At 38.7% G+C, this 24,241-nt stretch overlaps 1 protein-coding gene across 1 annotated transcript in view; it reads right to left on the reverse strand.

Annotated features, from left to right (window-relative positions):
* KCNH5 (potassium voltage-gated channel subfamily H member 5) overlaps positions 1 to 24,241 on the reverse strand; it is a gene marked incomplete at both ends in the record, with an annotated part of 292,205 nt that overhangs the window by 201,329 nt on the left and 66,635 nt on the right. Inside the window, one exon of the mRNA XM_080914667.1 lies at positions 1,403 to 1,829. Within this exon, the coding sequence (XP_080770793.1) occupies positions 1,403 to 1,829 (427 nt within the window). The remainder of the gene's footprint in view (positions 1 to 1,402; positions 1,830 to 24,241) is intronic.

Genomic DNA, 24,241 nt, shown 5'->3' on the forward strand with positions numbered 1-24,241 from the left:
GCATGGGCCTGCCAGGTATCCTTTTACCACATCATATTTCAAAACACCAGTAGCTTCTGGACACTATGACATACGAATGTGGTTCTCAACCTCTGGGTTGCAACCTCCACAGGGTTCACATATCAGATATGCATGTGATACTTATCATATAATATCATATTTACATTACAGTTCACAACAATAGCAAATTGTATGTTGTGGATCCCTACAACATAAGGAAGTGTATTGAAGGGTGACAGCATTAGGAAGATTGAGAACCATTGGCCTAGACCCTGAATCTTTTTCATGAATGCCCACATCTAAAGCTCTATAATTTAGAGTCTCAAAAAAGAAGAAGGAGGAGAAAGCTTACAGTAAATTACACAAAGCACCAGTTAAAATGACTTCAAGGCTTATAAAACGTATTAATGCTGATCACGTCTTCAGCACAATCTTGAAGTTACTCTAGGTGTCTGAATAGGCTTCAGTGAGTCATCTAGGTCAGCTTGAAGGTAGAAATGCCTGGATGCTTTCCTTCTAGACATTTTAAAACAGCATCTAAGGTTTGTACATCTTTCATGTCTGGAGCTCTGCTGTCATTCAGTCAGAATGTGGAGGCAGAGCACATGGTCTTTAGTTCTTTGAAAGGGCATTCTACTTTCAAGAACATTGCCAAGTCACTGTAGTCAGGGAGGAAAACCGAGTCTTGGACTCTCTGTCACTGCTAGAAGCTTTCAGTTCACCAACCCTTTCATTCTTTGTCACGAACTCAACTGACTACTGTGCTTATCAAAAGGCTACATTTATGAACTTCTTTTCACTGGCTTCATTATAAAAAAATAAAATAAAAAAGAATATATCAAACTGTATCCTGAAGTCCACTTTAATTCAGAAATTCAGTTATTGACTAAAATATTTTCTAACTTATGGTCTTATATCACATCCCATCTGCTTTTTTAGAATCCAACTGCCAACAAAACCTACACAGAATGTGCCAGACACCTCCTGTCTAGATAGCAGAGCTAGTTCCTTCTCCAGAGCTGCCAGATACAACACCACGCATGAAATCAAATTACAGACTTCCCAGTCTGACTTTTCTATCATGCCCCCTACCACACACACACACACACACACACACACACACACACACACACACACACACAAAGAGAGAGAGAGAGAGAGAGAGAGAGAGAGAGAGAGAGAGAGAGAGTTTTTCATGTGCTAACATATTCCAAAGAGTAAAATGCAGTCCTTGCATTTTTTATTTCCTAGGGCTAAATCAAAAGTAAACCAATTGCAAATGATTTCAATTAAAACCTTTCTTAGGAAAAAAAAAAAGATCATTTCAATCCACTCAGAGGCAGAAAAAAAGAACTGTAAAGACTAAAGTTGTTTTTACTAGAGGAAAAAAATAGGTACTTACAGCCGACCATCATCATGGCCACTGAGAACATCTTCTCCACGTCGGTGGTCGGAGCTATGTTTCCAAATCCTATAGTTGTAAGGCTCGTCATGGTGAAGTAGAGAGAGGACACGTACAGAGAGTCCTTGCTGGGTCCTCCTTCCCAGATCCCTGCACTGGTATTGTAGCGATATGGAGTCCCAATGCTCAAGGCCAACTGGTAGAGCCAGCTGTCTATTTGAATGGTGTTGGTGACTTCATCAATGACCTCATAGTCTCCAATGCTGTACCAGATGCAGGCCAGCCAGTGAGCAACCAGTCCAAACACACATACCAGGAGCACAAGGACCGCTGCTCCATATTCCAGGTAATGGTCCAGTTTCCTAGCAACACGGCCCAGGCGTAAGAGGCGTACCACCTTTAAAGAGCTGAAGAGACTGCTGATTCCCTGTACAAAGAAAAAAATTAAGTGACAGTAGGAAACACTATGATGGGTAACTTTTACAAATTTGATCATCCACTCATATACCAAAAGTGTACAGATCCTAAGCAAGTAAGAAAAAGCCACAATGATAAATATTTTTTCTTTAAAATGCAAGTTCTGTCCCACCCAGGAATAGAATATTTATTATCAAAATTTACTAGTTGAAACCTTTTCATTAGCTAAGAACTATTCAGTCTAAGAGAAGTATAATTTTCAAATGTGTTCTGCACGGGGTACAGATAAAGAGGTGGTAAATTCGAGCCCTTTCTTCTTGCTGTGAAAGTTTCCATTTATTCCGTACTTTCTAGTAGGTAAAACGCATAAACCTTCTGAATAAGGAAACCCAGTATGACTAGTGGAGAAACAAGCACTTCAGTGCAAATGAGGGCAAGAAGCAAAGATCATCCTATTGTCTCTGTGTCCTGAGTCACCTAAACAGAGTTAACCCTAGAGTTGGTACAAAGACTTTCAATCCCTCCCATTCTCCAGTTACAGTCCTACAGAAGTCATCCAAAGGAGAACAGCAAGATAGTCACATTTTGGTTGAGAAATGTATTGAAATTATGAAGCATTATGAGAGGTTACCCGGGGAGTAGAGTGGAGGGCAGAGGAGCAGGAAACACATCCCTTAGGCAGGTTGCAAAACAGAGGAAAATTAAAGCAATGACCTGGGGTGCTCTTACCTGCAATTCAAGTGAGGGCCATGTAAACTCTGTTTCCTAGATGGCAAATAAAGTATCCACCCTAACCCACTCTGACCAACGGACAGACTGACTGACAGTGTGGGACAGATATGTAATCAACAGGATTCTAAGCACAGAAAGGTGAAGTTCTTGACATTTACGGCAATAAAAAAAAGTTTCAAAATTTATCTGCTCTATTATACATTTTAGATGCTTATTATCTGGGACATTTTGAAGAGAAAAACAAAAGCAGCAGAATACAGATGCAGAGGAGACTGGAGACATGGAAAGAGGCCATTCTGCCAAGGCTTCCCCCCACCTGGCTCTCCGTAGGCTTCAATTTCACTTACCAGTTCTCAGATGCCAGGTCATAAAATGCATCCCCTTCCATTTGAGCAGTTAGAGTAAAAATAAGACACTGATCTCTAAGTAGCTAAAAGACATAGAATTGAGGCTCGGGAGACAACTCAGCCTATAAAGTGTTTATGTGTCCAGTATGGAGAACCTGACCATGCAAGGCAGGTCAGGCATGGAGGCACAGGCTTGTATTCCCAGCACCTGGGAGGCAGAAACAGGAGGATCCAGTCTCTGGTGGGAGACCCTGTCTCAAAAATAATAGATAGATAGATAGATAGATAGATAGATAGATAGATAGATAGATAGATAGAATGAAAATAAGGCAGTGTTTAAAGAGGAGCAATTCTTTCCCTCATACACAAACATGTACATATAAACACAAGAGAGAAAGAGAGAAGAAAGGAAGGAAGGGAGAGGGGGGAAGAAGGTAAAGAGACAAAAAGAGGGAGGGAAGGAGGAAAGAAGGGAAGACGGATAAAATTAAAGACATTATACAGTAGCATCAAAGTTATACAAAATAAGAAGATTCAGGACAGCTCAGAAATACTCAAGTATGGAGATGCATAGTTGTACAAAGAAAGAAAAGAAGGGTTTGCAGAGCACTTCTAGATGCTGGGGACACTGAGATAAATGTCTTACCTCTGCTCTAAAGGAATTCATAATTGAAATGCATGAAAACTCAGAGCTCAATTTTTTTTTAAAGTTAAATGCTGCTGTGGATGCTGTTTTCTAGGTAGCTTGAATTTATGAAAAAATGGTGGGGTCTCTCTTTAAATGATGCATAGAAAAAACAAGTTACTTCTGCTTGAATTCTTCTCCATTAAAGACAGAAGGAAAACCAGATGAGATATCATTACCCTCTTTGAACTAATAGTTTGCCACAAGCTCCAGCTAGAATGCACAAATTAGAATCTACTAGAATTAGAGTCCCAGAGAAAGAGAGGATCCATCCAAGAGGAACCAGGCCAGCGCTGAAGCACGACGCTATGCCGCCACTTATTCAAAAGCTGTTTTCCCACAGCCTGGTCCAACCTAAATAATACATGGGCTTTGTGAACTGAGATTTGGTTCCATGATCATCCTTTTTCCTTTTAACTTATTTTCAACCAACTCCCCAACTGGTCACTTTGCAAAATCATCTTCCGAGGCTACCCTTGTCCGCATTTCTTTCATGGTCCAGGATTGCCATCACACATGCCTCTAGCCCTTTTAAGGTTTCATTGCTCCTATGAATAGGAATGGATGGTCCCCAACACCTCTTCGCAGAACACTAAACAGAAATCAGGCTTGAGTTTCTTGAATGAATGGCAAATGCTTGCTATGCATTTTCGTATGAGTGGCCTATGGATTCCTAAGGTCTGTGGGGCACAGGAATGCTTTACTTCTCCCAACTCCACTTTTAACCCCTTGTCCTGTGATACGCACAACTGTTACTGGACTGGTCTATGAGTCTCAATTCTTTCCTCTTCCTGACAGATCAAGCTACTCATCACTCAAAATGCCCAAGAGTGACACACAGATTGAGAATTTTTAACAATGTTTTTTTTTACCCCTATGGACACACATTGGTCCTGATTCCATATTTTGATCTATATTACTCATTGTTGCTGCATTGTTATACTTCTGTGGTGCACACAACCACTTCTTACTTCCTACCAGTCCCAAATCACACTCTATAAGCTACCAGCATAGAGCCTTTATTAAAGCTTACATCTGTCTAATCATGTCCCCTCCTGACCTTCGACCATTTTATTCATAGGATTAAATATTACTTTCGTATTGTAACACTGTTAGCCCTTGATGACCTTGTTCTAATCGACCCCAGCCACATCTCTCTATGATTGCCAGACCACTGCAGGATCTGCTCACCATAGTGAACACAGTCCCAGGCTGCTCCACACCATGTTGCAACTGGGTCATTGCTGCTACTTAACTAATCCTGCCCTCCCGTTTTCTTGGTGGCTGGGATCTTACATCATGGAAAGAGTCTCTCCTCCACTATCCTCACTGTTCTGCTCTAGCGTTCTCTCCCCACCGAGAACTGGGTGTTTAGCTTTGTGTTATCATACTCTCTTTGCACATCTCTAGTAAAGCAATTATCACAATCACACTTTATTACAATTCTGTTTCTATGCATGACATGCCAGAAAACTAGAAACTCCTTGAGCAGTGTATCTAGTGTCAGCTATCAATCTCGCAGTTGAAACTACATTAAGGAGTCAATACAGTCCGTAAATGAAGGAGTAACCTTAAGAACAGGCAATAGATAGGTCGATCTACAATCTATAGATATATAGGGGATAGATCTGGGTACCATGGTTATAGCTAACAAACTGACTTGACAGCATAACGTGGAGAAGAAACGACTGTAACTTTATAATGTGAGAATAGAGTTGAGAAGATGAATAGAAAAAGAGACATTCTCACTGTGTCTATACTGACCAGCACATGCGTTCAAAGGACACAGGATTCACCAGAGAACTGCAGAGAAAAACTAAAACCCATAGACTTTGGGAAATTGGGAAGAGACTGAAGAAATGGAAAATGGGCAGAACACAGTTGCATTCCCATACACAGACAACAAGCAGGGGTGAGCTCACTCTGTGGAAGCCTGAGCTGAGCAGCCTGACTCAGAGTTGAACTGACATGCATGGACAGGTACACCAAAGACATTAGGTCATGGCAGTCAGCTGAGCAAACAGTTGACTCATTCACTGTTGCTTCAAAAAGATAGTCTAGGTGATAAAACATAGGTGTACTCACCATATGCCGGGCATGTAAGCTCATTTATTCTTGGAAACAATTGTACTTGATAAGGGTCATAAAAACATGGTCCAAAAAAGTTCAGCCATTTCAGAAGTTCACATAGCTGCTAAAGAGGGATTTAAGAACAAACAGGAGCAATCTGGCTTCATACCCTTTGCTCATTTTAAACTCAGTATGGGGAGAGAGCACTACACTAACCTGCAAGCTGGCTCTCAGGAGGATCATTCTCTATAGAAAAAAAAAATAAAGACCACATATAAAAATAAAGCCCTCTTGGCAGGACTCAGTGAAAGTCCTGGAGAACGTGACAAGACATCTCATTGTATAGTAGTGGGATTCTCACACTTCATTGCTCACAGGAGAGCAGAGAGGTGTCCGGGTCACTGCAAGAAATGTGAGCATGACTTGGGCCCAAGCATCAAGGTTCTTAACACATTCTTCACAACAACCATGTGCTTCGCAGTCTTCTGGTCAGTACCCCATCCATTCCACAAAGTCCCAACAATATGAATCTTGCTAAACACCAGAACTCAATACACCCTCTGAGGCCTCATCAGCAAATACAATTAAACACACTTTCTTTCGGGCTTTGATAGACACATGTCCTTCTTTTTCTACACTCCGGGTCATTTCCCATTATTTTTGTACATAGCAATAGTGAATCAGCCCTTTCTGCTACCAAATGTCATACCAAAATTCACCTCTGAACTTTCCTTCAGACTTCAATTTATTTTTGTTGCTTCTAATCAGAAACTGCTATCCAAAGTTAATACTACGTTGGTTTTGTTCAGGAATTCTCCTCTATTATTTTGTCTCAAAATGAATTTCATGCTCTCCTTAGAAATAAATACTTGGAATGACCTAAAGCCAAATGTCCATTCCTGAAGAATGAATAAAGAATACTATCATCATTCAATAGAATTCTATCTAAAAATAAACTAGAATTAAACCTAACTAACAGGAATAAGTGTAAAAATGTCCTATTAAGTAAAACCAAAATGCCAGAGTATATACAATACAATTTCATCTGTGTGAAGTTTAAAAAAGAAGATAAATTACCCTATGGGTTTAGAAGGAAGGAGATGAGCTTTCATTGTTGGGGGAAGGGTAGTGATGAGGCGTTTGCCTTGTGAAGTTCCATGAACTGTTTGTCTAATGTTGCTGTGCTTCTCTTAAAGAAAATCATAAGACCCCATGGTCTTGCCTATGATGCTAAAATCTCACCAGGTACAGGTTCAAATGACTGGTTCCTCCCTTATCCTACTACTAGAGAGCAAGATTAGACAAAGTGTGTCTAAAACAAAGTTGTTTCTTTCTTGTGTTTTCTTTTTTATTATTTTATTTAATCTGGTTTTTTGTTTGTTGGTTTGTTTGTTTGTTTTTAACACTCCAGATTATGTCCCCCTCTTGGTCCACCACCCCATCTCTACAAGTATGTCCGGAAACAAAGTACTTTCTAATCTCATGGTCCTTCCCTATGACCTTCACAATGGGCCACAACTTGGATTTAATTCACTGGTAACTTTCATTTCACTCCTCTGATAATACCGGAGAGTTTTAGAGACGTGTCTTCAAAAAGTCCCTTTTATTCCACCCATACTTTTAACAACGATTTGTTGATTCTCTGTTTTCCACCGGTGCTATGTGTTCATTTTCTGCTTCATTTCACTCCGAACTTTGCCGTGCTTCTGTGCCCTCCTCTGCACCCCATGGCTTTCTGCCTTACTCTCACCTCTGAGATCTCACAGCATGAATCCCTGGGTCTCTTCTGGTGAAGAAAAAATATCAGACACAGCAAATGTGTAATAGAACACAGCAGGGTTAATGAGTGGACTCTCGGGGTTCCCATCTCCTTCCTCAACCTTGCCAATTTCCTTCCTTGACAGGGCCCCTGGGGCACAGGAGAGCAAGGTACATTCTAGAGCAAAAGAAATCCCATGCTATAAACTCTTTCCTTGATACGTGGATTGCCACATTAAGAAGTCCTATCAATGGTAAAGCCATTGAAAACAGTCAACAATCCATCCAGTTGTTCAGCATTCACTACAGTGGGTGTGGGATTCGGCCAATAACCCTTCCTGCTTTCTTCCTTTCCTTGTTGTGTAAACACGAGAAGAATAATCAAAGGAGTTAGTTGCCTCTCCAAAGGTCCTATGACAATTAAGGGACAGGGACGGCAAAAGAGCAAATACTGGAGCAGTGTCCTGGTACATGGCTTTTCACCTGTATCTTGCCATCTGCTACAGAATTTTTTGACAGACCAATAATTTCTTTCAAGCCACAGCTGGGATTATTTTCCCTCTCATTGTATCAGCTTCCCTCTTCAAAGTAATTCACAACCCTCCCATTAGGAGCTAGGATTTCTTTCAGATCCCTCACATCTGAGCCTGCCTCTGGCTTGCTTTGCCCAGTAGAATGGGATATGAATGATTTTGTATCAGTTCCAAACATAGACCACCAATCCCTTGCACAGCTCTACTCGTGTTTTTAGAAGTCTAAACAAGCTTTTGGAGAGGAGAGGTGACAGAAGCTACCCTTCGCATCATCAGCTCCAGTGAACCCAGCAACCAGCTCCTGATATACAGGTGAACGTGACTGAAATAAGTCCAATGCGACCCAAATCAGAACTACAAGGTTAAACTTCAGACTTGCCAGTTATAAGTAAAAAAAAGTATCATACTTGAAGTGCAGAAGAAAATATAAATAACTATCTGATACAATAGATTTTAACCAAAATAACCAAGTAGTTAAGTCATGGGGTTGCAAATTAAAATAATACTTAATATGTAATTGTTAAGCATTATTAATCTATTACATTATAAAGCTTGTTCTGCTGTACTTTACATGGATTCATAGCAATAAATTCTCCATAACAGGGAATGCAAAAGGTATGTCTGTATACATCTTACAAATATTTCTGAAATCCAATCTTACCTGAAATTTGATCATTAAGTGGTAGGAATGCAAACAATGTTTTTTCAATAAAACAACATCAGAGGTCATCTGCCAGCATAACTACAACAGCTTTCTCACTCCTCACATACCCATGCCTATGGACACAATCTGAAATACACCACACCCACTGCAGACTCAATAACCTTGAACTCAAAAACCCTTCCATTTGATTACCTCCTATTCTCCGTCATAGTGTACATCTTGTACAGCAGTAGTTCAATCCCAGCCACACAACAGATACTCCCCTAGTTCCTCAAGCCTCGAAAATCTCTTTCTATCATTTTGTGGCACTGTACTGACTAGTGTTGTGTGTCAGTACAACTTGACACAAGTCAGAGTCATCAGAAAGGAGGGAGCCTCCACTGAAAGAAAAATACCTCCATTAGATCCAGCTATAAAGTACTTTCTCAATTACTAATCAATGGGGGCGGGACTAGGGCATGATGGGTGGTGCCATCCCTGAGCTGGTGTTCTGAGTTTATAAGAAAGCAGGTTGGGCAAACCTTGGGAAGTAAGCCAGTAAGAAGCATCCCTTTATGGCCTCTGCATTAGCTCCTATCTCCAGGTTTCAGCCCTGCTTGAGTTCCTGTCCTGACTTCCTCCAGTGATGGACTATGCTCTGGAAGTGTAAGCCAAATACACCTTTTCCTCCCCAGTTTGCTTCATGGTGATGCTGTCTCATTGCAGCAATAGAAACCCTAAGGCAAGGGCCATGATTTTGATAACATCAACACTAGGAATTCCTTAGCACTTCTTACTCTTACTCTCTACCAAACTCTGATTCCTCACTAATTACCAACTTTCTTTATACTAGTTAAGATTTGGAAAGCCACATAGTAGAGATTTAGCAACTTTGATATTTTATCTGGAACTTCACTTATACTCTGTATTTTAAACTATCTCCATCCTAGCTATTATCATTCCTCATTTAATTTATATTTTACCATAGAAAGTATTGATAGCATTTTTATGTCTCTCAATAAAAATGATCACATACCCCTTTTGCTGTCTTAAAGATGATTTCTGATTAAGAACTCAGATACCAAGAAGTATCCATGACATCTATTGTTAACATCCCTTACTCCTAATCCACTTTAAATTCTATTGGTTTTAACCCCTAAGCATTTCTCAAATGTCTACACTATTCAGTCTCTATTGTCACCACAGTATGAGCCTCTCTCTTCTATAACTACAAGAGGCTTCAAGGTATTCATTTGAATGCATTCAGTCGGTTAGGAACATTATTTATAAAAGTTTCATTGTCAAAATTACTGCCAGCTCATCATAGCTTTGCATTATTCCAAGCTTTGTTCACCTTTGGACATACATAATCTAGCCCACGCTTATCACTCCAATCTTAATCTACACTACTCTTCTGTCCCCTAACCACCTTGCTTCTCATCCTTTGACTATACCAGCTCCCTCAAGCACAAGGACTCTGCATTTTCTTTTGCTCTATGATCCTTTTGTGTCCCTGTCTATTAAGACATTACAGCTGAGCACTCTTCTTCTCCTCAGAGATACCTTTCTTTTATCTAGACCAAGTCATCTCAAAGGTAACTATACATTTTCATCATTATATTGGCATTTGTGGTCATCTGGGCCCATCATATTTTGTCCATTCTTTTATCCACAGGACATACTGTAGTATTTTGGTACATAGTAGGCACTCAAATACTTGTCAAAAATGGTACACTAATAAAACAATAAAATGATAAGTATAAGTCTCTTATAATAATTTCTAACTTCTCCAGCATTGATATTGTAATAAATAATTAATAGATATTTAATTTTCACAGGTAGACTGTATCAGACAAATGGATAGAAATCACAAAACAATAAGTTCTGTTTCATAAGTATTGGGCTCTTACTCAAAATAGATTTTATACATGAGTGACTACATAGTCCATTTCCATTTCCTTTTGCAGAGTGCAATTTGAAGACAGAGAGAAAATTGCAAACGACATTTGTTATATGAACCTCTAACCCAGATAACAAATTCTATTGCCTCCTTTCTATTCAGAACTTTCTTCTCTGACTCATGCTACCAAGAGCTCCATAGGGAAATACTCCTAATTACTCCAAGCATTAGCAACATCCTTCAGTAGGAGATCTGAATTTAAATGACTTGTACATGACACCTGCTTTCAGTATGAATTTGTATTCATACTGAATCACAAAGATTTGCATAGATAGATAGGCAGGTATGTAGATTAGATAGACAGACAGATAGATAGATAGATAGATAGATAGATAGATAGATAGATAGATAGATAGATAGATAGATAGATAGATTAGATAGACAGACAGACAACTGGTTAGAAGGGGATGTTTTCATTTAGCACCAAAAATTTACTAACTTTTTTAATGTTTTCTATTATACAAAAGGCTTTTTTGTTTGTTTGTTTTAAATAACTATTGGGTCAACAGCAAATAAAAAGCCTGATCAAAATATGTACCATGCAAAGATGTATGTTAACTAAAATCTCTGTTTTCTCCAAACACTATATTTACAATCTAATTTGGAGGACACTTGGAACTACTCCTTGTATAAATTGTATAGTCTTTATAATCAAATATAAACTCCATAAAACAACCTGCCTTCACTCCCCTCCCCGGTCTCAATCTGCAGCTGCCACATGCTCTGTACTCTGTTAGTAGAGGACTTCTTTTCTTCCTTCAAAAATTCTCTAACCTACCAGCTGCTTCTTCTGCCTGACAAATATCTATGTATCTTTCAGGTCTAAGCTTAAGTATCATTGCTATAAAGACTTCTCTTAGCTATTCCCTTCTTCAAAGAATTTGGGACTCTTGCTTTATAACACTAACAATTAGTCCAAGAAATGCTTGCAGAATAAAGTAGCAGACAATGAAATTTGAGACAGAAAAATGCTGAAGCAATTGCAATTAACCATGTGAGAAAATGAGAAGGGGGAACTTAAGTATATGTGCCTATTAGTTTATAATCCACATGACACAAACTAGAATTATCAGGAAAGAGAGAACCTCAAATGTAGAACTGTCACCATTGGATTACTCTGTAGTCAAGTCTGTGAGGAACTCTTGTGATTGATGTGGGATGGCTCAGACCAAGTGGAAGGGACCATCCCTCACCAGGTGGCCCTGGCTTGCATAAGAGCAAGCAGAGCAAGCTATGGACATTAAATGAGTAAATGGCTTTCTGCCATGGTTCCTGCCTTGGCTCCTACTTGAGTTCATGCTCTGACTTAACTGACATGAAAGCATAAAGCAAATATATCCTTTTATCCCAGTTTCCTTTGGGTCAGTGTTTTGCCTCCGCAATAGAGAGGAAAACTAGGACAGTGTATGACCCAGAGTTTTCCAGGGAAGCAAAACCAATAGGAGACCGGCAGATGGAAGTAGAAGTAGAAGCAGCATAAAGAGGGAAAATAAACAAATATATAATGTATCACATCAATCAAGAGAGATGTGAACAGCTACAAAGAGACCCATGTTTATATCTATGTCAAAAAGGAGGTTTGAGAAATCAGCTCACATGAGTATAAGGGTTTCACAGGACCAGGTGTTAGCATCTTTAAATCAAAGTTTCAGGAGAGCACAGCATAACTGAGGACTAAGAACCAGAGCTGTTGTATTAGTTCCTATCTCTGAGCAAGACAAAATGGATGAAAGACCCAGTCAGGTGATAAAACAGAAGAGCACAAAGAAGACAAAGAAAATGAAGGAGAAGAAGGAGAGGAGGAGGGGGAAAGGAAGGAGGAGAAAAAGGAATTCCTCTTTTTTCCATTCTTGTTCCATTTGGGTTCTTAATATTGAAAAGAGACCCGTCCACCTAGGGGAAGGTGACTTCCTCTATCAAATAAGGTAAGGCAAATGATCATCTTATTTAGAGCTACAAACACAAGAGCAACAACAAAAACAAACAAACAAAAAACCTTCTAAGGACTAGAGAGTAGAGGGAAAACTTAAGGACAACACTGAGTGAGTCAAAACGATAATGGAACAGTTGAGTGAAGATTTGTACATCCTGACCAGAGCTAGAGCTTTGAAGTGAGCAGTCATATTTTCTAAGGCAATTTTCTAATGACAACATATGTTCATGCACTTGTGTGGGCTATAATTAAAAATATATCAGTGTCAAACAGGACAAATTAATGTGGTCAGAAAGTAGCTCTGTGTTCACTTGAGCCCATTCTGATTCCAACTTCTCTCTATCCAACCCCATCAGTCTAATCATTAGCCAACATCATAGTGTTAGACCTGCCCACCTAACATTAGAATTGGCTGTCTACTGGGACACAGCCTCCTTAGTCATTTTGATCTAAGGCCATATTTTACTTTCTAAGCTACCATTGTTCTTTTCTCTATGCTGTAAGACAATGCCATCCTTATATTTAAACTGTGTGTCACTTAAAGTCACATGAATATCCTTTTCTTAACTGCTACATTTAACCATAACATACTTTCTCACATGGTTCAACTTGTAAGCACTCAAGTCATTATCTATGCAATATATATGTATATATACATATATATTGTTTTCATTTTGTTCACTGTATTTTTCTCTCACCAGAATATAAATTAAGCAAAATGACCTGACCTTGATTAATCTTCAGCAAGCCTCATCTCAACTCCAAGCCCCCGATTTCCCTTTTCTTAAAACCTTTATCATTAAAGACATCCAGTGACAATTTTTTCTCTAGTCCTTTAAAATGTAAATTCCTTAATTCCTCACTAGTTTTATAATCATAAATTACTCTTGTTCAAAAACTTTGGGGAATATTTCTCAAGACACACTCATAAAAAAGACAGAGCCCTCCTTATTGTCCAACATCAGTGGCTTATGCTCTAAGATCAAGAATCAACAAATGAGACCTCATGAAATTTCGAGTTTCTGTAAGATTAAGGACACTGTCAAGAAGACGAAATGGCAGCCAACAGATTAGGAAATGATCTTTGCCAATCCTACATCAAATAGAGGGCTAATATCCAATATATACAGAGAATTCAAGAAATTAAACTCCAGAGAATCAAATAATCCCATTAAAAAATGGGGTACAGAGCTAAACAAAGAATTCTCAACTGAGGAATACTGAAAGGCCAAGAAGCACCTAAAGAAATGCTCAACATTTCTAGTCATCAGGAAAATGCAAATCAAAATAACCTTGAAATTCTACCTCATACCAGTCATAATAAATAAGAACAAAAAATCAGGTGACAGCAGATGCTAGTAAGGATGTGGAAAAAAGAGGAACACTCCTCCATTGCTGGTGGGACTGCAAGCTGTTACAACCACTCTGGAAATCAATATGGTGGTTCCCCAGAAAATTGATCATAATACTACCTGAAGACCCAGCTATTCCACTCCTGGGTGTATACCCAAAAGTTGCACCGCCATATAACAAGGAAACATGCTCCATCATGTTCATAGCAGTTATATTATTTATAATTGCCAGGAGCTGGAAAGAACCCAGATGTCATTCAGCAGAGGAATGGATATAGAAATTGTGGTACATTTACACAATGGAGTACTACTAAGCTATTAAAAACAATGTCTTTATAAAATTCCTTAGCAAATGGATAGATCTAGAAACTATCAGCCTGAGTATGGTAACCCAGTCACAAAAGATTACACATGGTATGCACTCACTGATAAGTATATAGTAGCCCCAGAAAGCTCTTAATACCCAAGAAACAATTCACAGACCATACGAAACACAAAAAGAAGGAAGGCCAAAATGTGGATGGTTTAGTCCTTCTTAGAAGGGAGAACAAACAGTCACAGGAGGAAATACAAGGTCAAATAGAGGAGCAAAGATTGAAGAAAAGATCATTCAGAAGCTGCCTCACCTGGGGATCCATCCCATATGAAGCCACCAAACTCAAGCACTATAACTGATGCCAAGAAGTGTTTACTGGCAGGAACCAGACATGGATGCCTCCTCAGAGGCTCTGCCAGAGTCATACAGATACAGCTGAACATGCTTGCAGCTAACCATCAGACTGAAAAGGGGGACCCCAATGAAGAAGCAGAAAGCATTTGCAACCTCGTGGGAAGAACAATATTCTCAACCAACCAAACCCTCTAGAACGCTCATGGACTAAAACACCAACCACTGAGCAAACATGGCTCCAGTTGCATATGTAGCAGAGGATAGTATTGTCTGGAATCAGTGTGAGAAGAGACCTTTGGTCCATTGAGGGTGTGTTTTTCCAATGTAGGGGAATACCAAGTCACTGAGGTAAAGAGGGTGATTGGAAGAGGGTGCACCTCCATGAAGACAAGTTGAGGAGGGGTTGGGAAAGAAGGGAATAACATTTAAAATGTAAATACAGAGAGTATCCAATAAAACAATTTTTAAAGGGGGGAAAAAGCTTTAACATGTAGGCAGAGGAAAAAAAACAAATAATTGTTCTTGTTAGTAGTATCTAGGAAGGCAGGAGAATTTGCAAGTTCACCCACTGCAAGATCCCTATCATTTAGAGTAAAGAAAAAATGAACTTATTACATAATTAGAAGCATGTTGGTGAGTGAAATACAGGAAAGTAGTTTTCCTTTATACACCTAAAGGATGACTTTGGTAGAATACAAATATATATACTTCTTGGGTCACACTTACATATTTCTACATGTACTATCACATCTCTGAAGTCAGTTTAAACAATTACTATTCACTATACATACCAGAAACACGATCAATGTTAGTGGTATAAACCTATCATGTGTGCTAACATGGATAGCGTATATCTCCTAAAATAACCAATTTTGCCAATATAGACAACGTTGTCATTAATTAGACAATGCTATTCATTTTAATTTTTAGGTTTTAATAGTGAACATGAAATATAATAGATTATAAAATTCAAACAGATACATTATAGTTTAGTTAGTCTAAAAACTTGTAGTTATAAGAAAGTAATATTGCCTAGTCCCTCATATCTATACCTCTTCAGTAACAGTGTCAGGAAGAATGGAAGAGGGAGGGTCTCACAAGCCCCACCCCTAATGGGAAGCTGCTAATAGTAAATGGTTTCTGGAGGAAGTCTAATTGGTTCTTTAAAGGTGTGACTCTTAGTAGGTTAACTGCACTCCAGTGACAGCACCACAGCCATGAATAAAAGAGCAGTACAATTGGATTCCTTGCATTACTAAAATAAAATTATAATTTTAAAAAGAGGTGCTAGGAGGAAGTATGGGGTTAATCTCAGAGGAGTTAGGGGAGGAATAAATGGCAAATACAATTAAAATACATTGTGTGCAATTCTCAATGGATTGATACAAATACTATTTTAAGTGGCTAGAACAAATCAGACAAAAGCTTTTGAGGAAGGCCATTCAAAATTTAATATAATTCCTTGTGCAATAATAATAGCATCTGAAGAGAACTAGTGCTTAATTGGCACACTGACCTAAACATAAACACATATTGTCTTGGGTCAGGCATGAGGACACATCACTGCATTCTGAGCACTCAGAAGCTTGAGAGAGGAGGATTATCAAATCCTGAACTAGCCTAAAATACATAGTCAATTCAAAGCTAGATTAAGCTATATGGAAACCCTGGAAAGAAGGGAAGAGGAAGCAGGAGAAAGAGAGAGGATGAGGAGGGGAGGAGAAAATGGAGTGAAAAAGAGGAGGAAGAGAGCAAAGGATAAAAGATAAGCATTCACCCGAAAGAACAGAAAGTAAAATCTGCATCTGTGCCCATTTAACTGTCCAATTAACCCTGTCGGCTCACAAGACTGCCAGAGTGACTATCTGACTCAGAAAGCATGCAAGACAGCAATTAGTGCTCATTGGTAAAACAAACCTCTTCTGTGGGGTTGACCTCATAGTAATCTGTGGTATCTGCCTGTCTTCCCACAACAGTCAAGTCATATATGAGAAAGGAATATTAAGAGCTACCTTGGTTTAAAACAAGGGGATCTGAAACTGCTCTCCCCCAAACATTCCATTTGACAGGAAGCTGAATTAAAATCTGTCTCCATTAGCATCACTTTATCCTCTATCTCTGTATCTATAAAAGTGACCCTATCTTCCAAGAACTTCCTGCTCCAAATTCTTGTTTTCCTGTTACTGCACATTTCCAAAGACCCATAACTCATCAGGAGAGAGCATCAGCAGACAGCTTGTTCTCGTAGGATTCTTTCATCTCTTTGATTCAAAACTCACATCTTGGAACTGTGTATATCTTAGCAGCAGAGCTCGTGCTCAGCATTCACAAAGGCTGAAATCATTCCCTGTGGCCAAAAATAAATAATCATCCTCGCTTTGCAACTGCCACTAAGGCTCAACCATTGCATCATATCTTTAAGCCTTACCCAACTTAACAGAGCACCACAACCTGCACCAGCTTAGAAACTCCAACCCTGCAGAACATTTGCACTCCACGATAGTTTGTGTCCTTCTTTGTCATCCTAGTGACACAGCCCAAACTTCGTAAGACAATGTTCTTCCTTACCTTTGATCAGTACTAAAGCCAAGTCTGCTCTGTCTTATTGGCAAGTGGTGTTAGTGATTTGGGACCAAGCAACTTTTGAGAGCCTCATGACTGGCTAGCTTACCAAACCCATACCTTTAATAGCAATAGCCCCAGTGTAGGTGTCCTAGACGCACATGGATTTATCAAGTCACATCATTCATGGAACTCACCTTACACCTTGGCAACCTCATCTGGGTATGTATAGTTGAGTGAATTTTTTTTGTAGCTCAAATACAAATACACTTCTTTGTTATTTACATATTTACTTATTTACATCCCAAATGCTGCCCCCTCCTGGTCCCCCTAAGAGTTCTTCCTCATCCCTTCTTTGCCTCAGAGAGGTTGCCCCCCAGCATTCCCCCTACCTCAGGGCATCATGTCTCTACGGACTAGGCGCATCTTTTTCCACTGAGACCAGAGAAGGCAGCCCTCTGCTATGTATGTGCTGGGACCAGCCCATATATGCTCTTTGGCTGGTGGCTCAGTCTCTGGGAGCTCACCAGATGACCCTTCTTTTTAACACCCCCCTCTTTTTTTTTTTAACTTCTAAGGAACACAGATAAGTTTCCGTCATTGATCCCTAGAGTGACAACGGAAAAGAGTTTACCAAAGTCAAAGTCTCCTGAAGAAAGGAAAGTGGTTTATTCACTCTTCACAATAATAATAAACCTTTCTTTCCTGTTTTCTTTTTGAGGCAGGACCTTGGTGTATGGCTGACTGCCCTGGAACTCCCTGTGAAGAGCAAGTTTTTAAGATGGGCAACGGTGGTGCACAACTTTGATCCTAGCACTTCTGGGAGACAGAGGAGGAGGAGTAAGAGGAGGAGGATAAGGAAGAGGAAGAGGAGGAGGAGGAGGAGGAGGAGGAGGAGGAGAAGGAGGAACAGGTCAGGGGACAAGCAAGCAGATCTCTGAGTTTGAGAAAACTTGCTCTCCACAGATAGTTCCAGGGGCAGTGATGAACGTATTTCTGTGGATTGCTATCCACCATGTGAAAAAAGTAACATCATGGAATTAAGTAAAGGTAGGTAGTTCTTCCCACCAGATCCATAGAGAAAAATTCCCAAGCATGGGAAGGAGTGCTGCACAAAAGGATGAGGTCAACTTCTACAGAAGTGTGCACATAGTTAAGGTACAATTTCCATGCACGGTGTGCAGAGAGCAATGCATTCGAGTTCTCCTTTGCCCTTATTTTAGAATCATGCCCCAGAGCTCAAAGACAGGAAGCATTCATCATGAATGAAGATCAGAGCAGACAAAAGTGTCTTCTTATGTAAGCAGAAAAATCAAATAAAGGCGCCTCGTTACTTGTTATTTCCTATTCTCTCCAAGCTAATTCCCTCAGCAGACAGACCTCTTTGTCTCAGTGGAAAACTCATGCAAAATAATACAGGCCTGCAACACTGTTCAATTGTGAATATAAGAAGAATGTTTATCATTAAATCTGTATATTATCCAGCCAGTAAACACAAAAAATAGAATTTAGTCTTGGACCATACCCACCACATTGCAACTTGGAACCTAAAGCTGACTCTACCTTTCAAACCTTATCTCCCCTTTTGAGTTTCACTCTGACCCATCTTTTATCATTCAGATTAGTTGTTTAAAAGTCATTTTTCTCTCAAACTAAAATTTGAAAGCTTTTCCATTCTGAGACTGAACCTTTTACTAGATCCCCTTGGATGCTTTGTATACTCAGTGGGAAGTCCCACCTACACCCCCAACGTAATCAATCACTAAACACAGAAAAGGGAATGGCAGATCTGGCTGATCAAACGGGAACATTTTCTGCATGTCTATGCATAGGATGGAACTGATCAGAGATATGAACATAGTATCTAAAAGGTAAGGAATCCCTTTTTATCTATGAGAGATTTTCTCCTGGCCTTTCACTTCCCTTAGTAACAAGAAATGGGTAATCCAAGCAGACATGGTGAACTATAAACCCTCAGCAGAATGGTAACAATGTAGAAAATGAATGGCAGTAAGGTAGGAATTGAAAATCCAAGATGTTCATTTAGAAAGAATCTCTGCCATAAGGACTGCCCTCCATACCTTCAGACGCTAGCAGAGTGCCTAACCCTTCGATGTTTAAAGATCTGTGTACAATTTCAACTCTTCATAGAAGTTGAAGATTACAGGGGGAAAACCATGAATCCGTGACTCATCAAAATATGAATATAAAATGCAAAACATTATTGGAACACTTGCGGCTGTCAACGCAGCAGAAATGACACAATAAGGAGGCCAACGGGATTAAACTGGTCTAGAAATCAACATCTAGAGTGAGGCCCCAGTACCAGAAAATTAAATAGCTCATTTGGAAACCTCATCTATGCCAAAGAAAAATTTGAAAGAGAAATAAAGCCAATTTTGAGGTTTCTGAGAATGAAAAGGCACCCTAACACTGAGTGTCAAGCCTGGCAATTGCTCAAGAGAAAAGTGAATGTGCCTTAACCAAAGAAGGAATCTAATGCCAACCTTCTAACATGTCATTACTTAAAAATGCAAGAGCAAATAAAGTCACAAATAGAGTAAAAGTTATATATTTTTTTAATTAGAAAGGAAAGCCATGTACTTCAAAACAAGAAAGTCAATATAATCAGTAAGTTCCAACAGTGGTTTTTCGAACTGCCAATATAGTAAGTTTCTAAACCAATGAACAAAACCTGAAAGGGAGGAGAAAAAAAACATAAAGAAAGGGGGAGAAGAGAGGGAAAGAGAAGGGGAATGAGATACAATGTAGGAAACACCATTACAAATGTAAGGTCTCAAAACTTCAAAATACATCTAAAGAATATTATACATAAATTTATGGCAATAAACTTGATAATTTTAATGAAATGAGAAAATCATTTGAATGACATCATCTGCTAAAACCCACAAAGAAGTAGAACATGTAAATAGGAATATATCTATTAAATACAATTAATGAATACTAAGAACCTTTAAATTGAGAAGGCATCATGCCTAGATGGGCTCAGCACTGAATTCTTTCAGACATTCAGGAAAGAAATTGCTCCAACCCTCTACAGCAGCCAGAAGGTGAAAGCAGCAAGAATACTCCAGAATATTCCTGGCATATTGTGAGACCAACACTTTGCAATAGTCACAAACAATATGACATACATTGGTGTGACTCTAACTAAGCAATTGAAGGACCTGTATGAAAAGAACTTCAAATCTCTGAAGAAGGAAATTGAGGAAGACCTCAGAAGATGGAAAGATCTCCTATGCTCATGGATTGGAAGGATCAACATTGTAAAAATGGCCATCTTACCAAAAGCAATCTACAGATTCAATGCAATCCCCATCAAAATTCCAACTCAATTCTTCATAGAGTTGGAAAGAGCAATTTGCAAATTTATCTGGAATAACAAAAAACATAGAATATCAAAATCCATCCTCAACAACAAGAAAACATCCGGGGGAATCACCATCCCTGACCTCAAGCAATATTACAAGGCAATTGTGTTGAAAACCGAATGGTACTGGTACAGAGATAGGCAGGTTGATCAATGGAACTGAATAGAAGATCCAGAAATGAACCCTCACTCATATAGTCACTTGATTTTTGACAAAGGAGCTGTAAACATTCAATGGAAAAAGGACAGCCTATTCAACAAATGGTATTGGCTCAACTAGCACTAAGCATGCAGAAAAATGAAAATAGACCCTTCCTTATCACCTTGTACAAAGCTCAAATGCATGTGAATCAAAGATCTCCACATTAAACCAGGTACACTGAAATTATTAAAAGAAAAAGTAGGGAAAACCTTAGAACACATAGGCACAGGAGAAAATTTTCTGAACAGAACACCAATGGCTTGTGCTCTCATACCAAGGATCAAGAAATGGGATTTGATGAGATTGCAAAGTTTCTGTAAGGCTAAGGACACTGTCAAGAAAACAAAACATCAGCCAACAGATTGGGAAAAGATCTTTACCAATCCCACATCTGATAAAGGCCTAATATCTAATATATATAAAGAACTTAAAAAGTTAGATGCCAGAGAATCAAACAATCCTATTTAAAAATGGGGTACAAAGCTAAACAAAAAATTCTCAATTGAGGAATATAGAATGGCTGAGAAACATCTAAGGAAGTGCCTGACATCCCTATTCATCAGGGAAATGCAAATCAAAACAACCCTGAGATTCTACCTCACACCAGTCAGAATGTCTAAGATCAAAACTCAGATGACAGCAGATGCTGCCGAGGATACGGAGAAAGAGGAACACTTCTCCACTTTTGGTGGAGTTTTAAGCTGGTACAACCACTCTGGAAAGCAATCTTGAGTTTCCTCAGAAAATTGGACATAGTCCTACCTGAAGACCCAGTTATTCCACTTCTGCACATATAGCCCAGAGATGCTCCAATATCCAATAAGGACTCGTGCACCAAAATGTTCATAGCAGCCCTATTTATAATAGCCAGAAGCTAGAAAGAACCCAGATGTCCTTCAGTAGATGAAAGGATACAAAATTGTGGTATATTTCATAATGGAGTACTACTCAGCTATTAGAAACAATGACTTTATGAAATTCCTAGGAAAATGGATGCACCTAGAGAATATTATCCTGAGTGAGGGAACCTAATCACAAAAGAACAGACATAATATGCAGTCACTGATAATTGGATACTAGCCCCAGAAAGCTCTGAACACCCCAGAAAAAACTCATAGTCCATATGCAGCTCAAGAAAAAAAAAAGGCCAAAAAGTGAAAGCCTCAGTCTTAGAAAAACAAAAAAGTGTATAGCATCCTCTTAGAGTGTGGTACACCTAGACTTTAAATCATTAATATTGCAAGAGCTAGGAATATAGCCTTCTGGCACTTTTTGATATTCAAAAATCAATATGTTTAATCTATACACAACAAGAAAACTCTGACTGTTTCCATATTATGTTCGGTTCTACATGTACTTCATGCTCATTATAACTAGTAGGTTTTCTATGCATATTATCAAACTTTTAAAAAATCAAGTACTGACAAAAATATATTAATATAGTGTTATGCCAAAATGCTTTTAAAGATCTGTACATGTGTCTCTGTTTTTAAAATAAAGTTGTACAAAAATAAAGAAATATAAGCCATATTTTTAAAAAATTTTAAAAAAAACGAAATCCTAAGTAGTTTAGCAAAGCCAAGTAAATGGAACAGAACAGTACATTATTTGAAAAGTAAAGGAAATAAAGTTAATATCAAGTAGCTAATTATACTCCTGACCGCCATACCTCCTTAAATCTAGCACTCATAGAGCAGGACAACGAATTTCTGTTTGCAACCAGATGGCTAGCTAGACTAGTTAAAACATCCTTATGAACTAGACTAAGAGACAGGACTCTTCCCCAAAGATAGAAATAAGTAGAAAATGACACCCAATGAAAATCTCTGGCTGCCTCAAACATGCTCAAACACAAGGGCACACATAGGCATGCATGCATGAATATACATGTACGCCTGCACTCTTGTGAAAATGTACAGACATATATGCTACATACACACAAAAGGGTAGAAAAATGAAGATACATTTCATGTTTATGGATAATAGAACTCAATATAATATTCATACCAATTCTTCCTTATTTGTGCTATTAACAAAATAACATTTCAATCAACATAACAGCAAAGTTTTTTTGGATACCAACAAAATAATTCTTAAATCTATATAAAGAAGTAAAACAAAATATCAAGCATCCTACTGAAGAAAAAGAACAAAGCCATAAGATGGGTAAGATGGGTTGATGCTACCTCATTATAGACTTACTGTAACACTACTGTAATCAAATGTGTGGAACTGGTAAAAGGCTAGAATAACAGACAAATACAGCAAGACATTAACCAAGAAATATATAACACATAACCCACATGCAATAGTTACTCAGCTGAGTTTTGACAAAGAAACAAAATATAACATTGTAACAGTTTTTTTCAACAAATGGTAGTAGAGCAAGAACAGCAGCGCATATCCATATGCAAAGCCAAAAAAGGAAGCATTTAGTTATAGCCAGTAAAAAACAGACAGCATAAAGCTGGGGACAGGGTAACATAGATGTCTCAGTTCATTTTCTGTTGCTAACACACTTTAATACATGGGTATTTTATAAAGAAACCTTATTTGAGTTCATGCTTCTAGTCCACAGTTAAGGGGACATAGCTTATCAAGTTTAGAAATCCTAAGGCAACACAAGGCATCACCAGGCAAAGGCCAGGAGACATATGGGAGACCTATCCAGTGGGTGCTGATTGCAGGCTATGAAACTTATTAATGCTAAATGTACATATGGTTATTGTCCATTCGGAAACAGCAAAAAGGGCTGAGCACATCTCAGAGCTTCAGATAGCTTTGTCTGCTACAAAACACATGTTGAAGTATATTTCTCATGCATCAATGTTGAGAAAAGATACCTAAGGGGGAAGCATTTAGTCCCTGAGTGCTCCATCTCATAAATAATTAATGTCACATATTTAAGTCAGCATCTTCCACCTTCTGCCATGTGACACACTGCAATAATGCCCCCACCTTCTCCGTGCCAAGCCCTTTGCCCCCTGCTTCCAACCACTGGAACCAAGAAGGAAATCTCTGTTACTTATAATTTACCTATTTGTTTGAAACAATCAGGACCACTAACTTAATAAGTTAAACTAATCTGCCAATCTATAAAATCCCTATCAAAGTTCCAATACCATTTCTCAAAGGAACAGAAAAGCAATCTTAAAATTCATATGTAGGCACAAAAGAATCCAATAACAAAAGAAATCCTAAGGACAATGAATAATGCTAGAGGTATCACCATTCTGATTTCAAATGCAACTATAGAACCATAGTAAAAAATATCAGAATAGTCCTTACATAAAGTTGGAAGCATAGATTAATGGAACACAGTGGAGGATCCATATAAAAACCACCAAAGCTACAGCCCTATTTTATTTTTAATTCTTGAGATTATAATATAATTATAAAATTTCTTCCTTTCCCTCCACAAAACCCTCTCATACACTCCTCACTCCTCTCCTTCAAATTCATGGCCATTTTTATTAAGTGTGTGTGTGTGTGTGTGTGTGTGTGTGTGTGTGTGTGTGTGCGTGCGTGCGCGCGCGCGCGCGAGTGTGTAGATGTTTTTAGGAATGAATGACCATTTGGTACTA

The sequence above is a fragment of the Micromys minutus genome (genome assembly GCF_963924665.1).
Source record: "Micromys minutus genome assembly, chromosome: 1".
Taxonomy (NCBI): domain Eukaryota; kingdom Metazoa; phylum Chordata; class Mammalia; order Rodentia; family Muridae; genus Micromys; species Micromys minutus.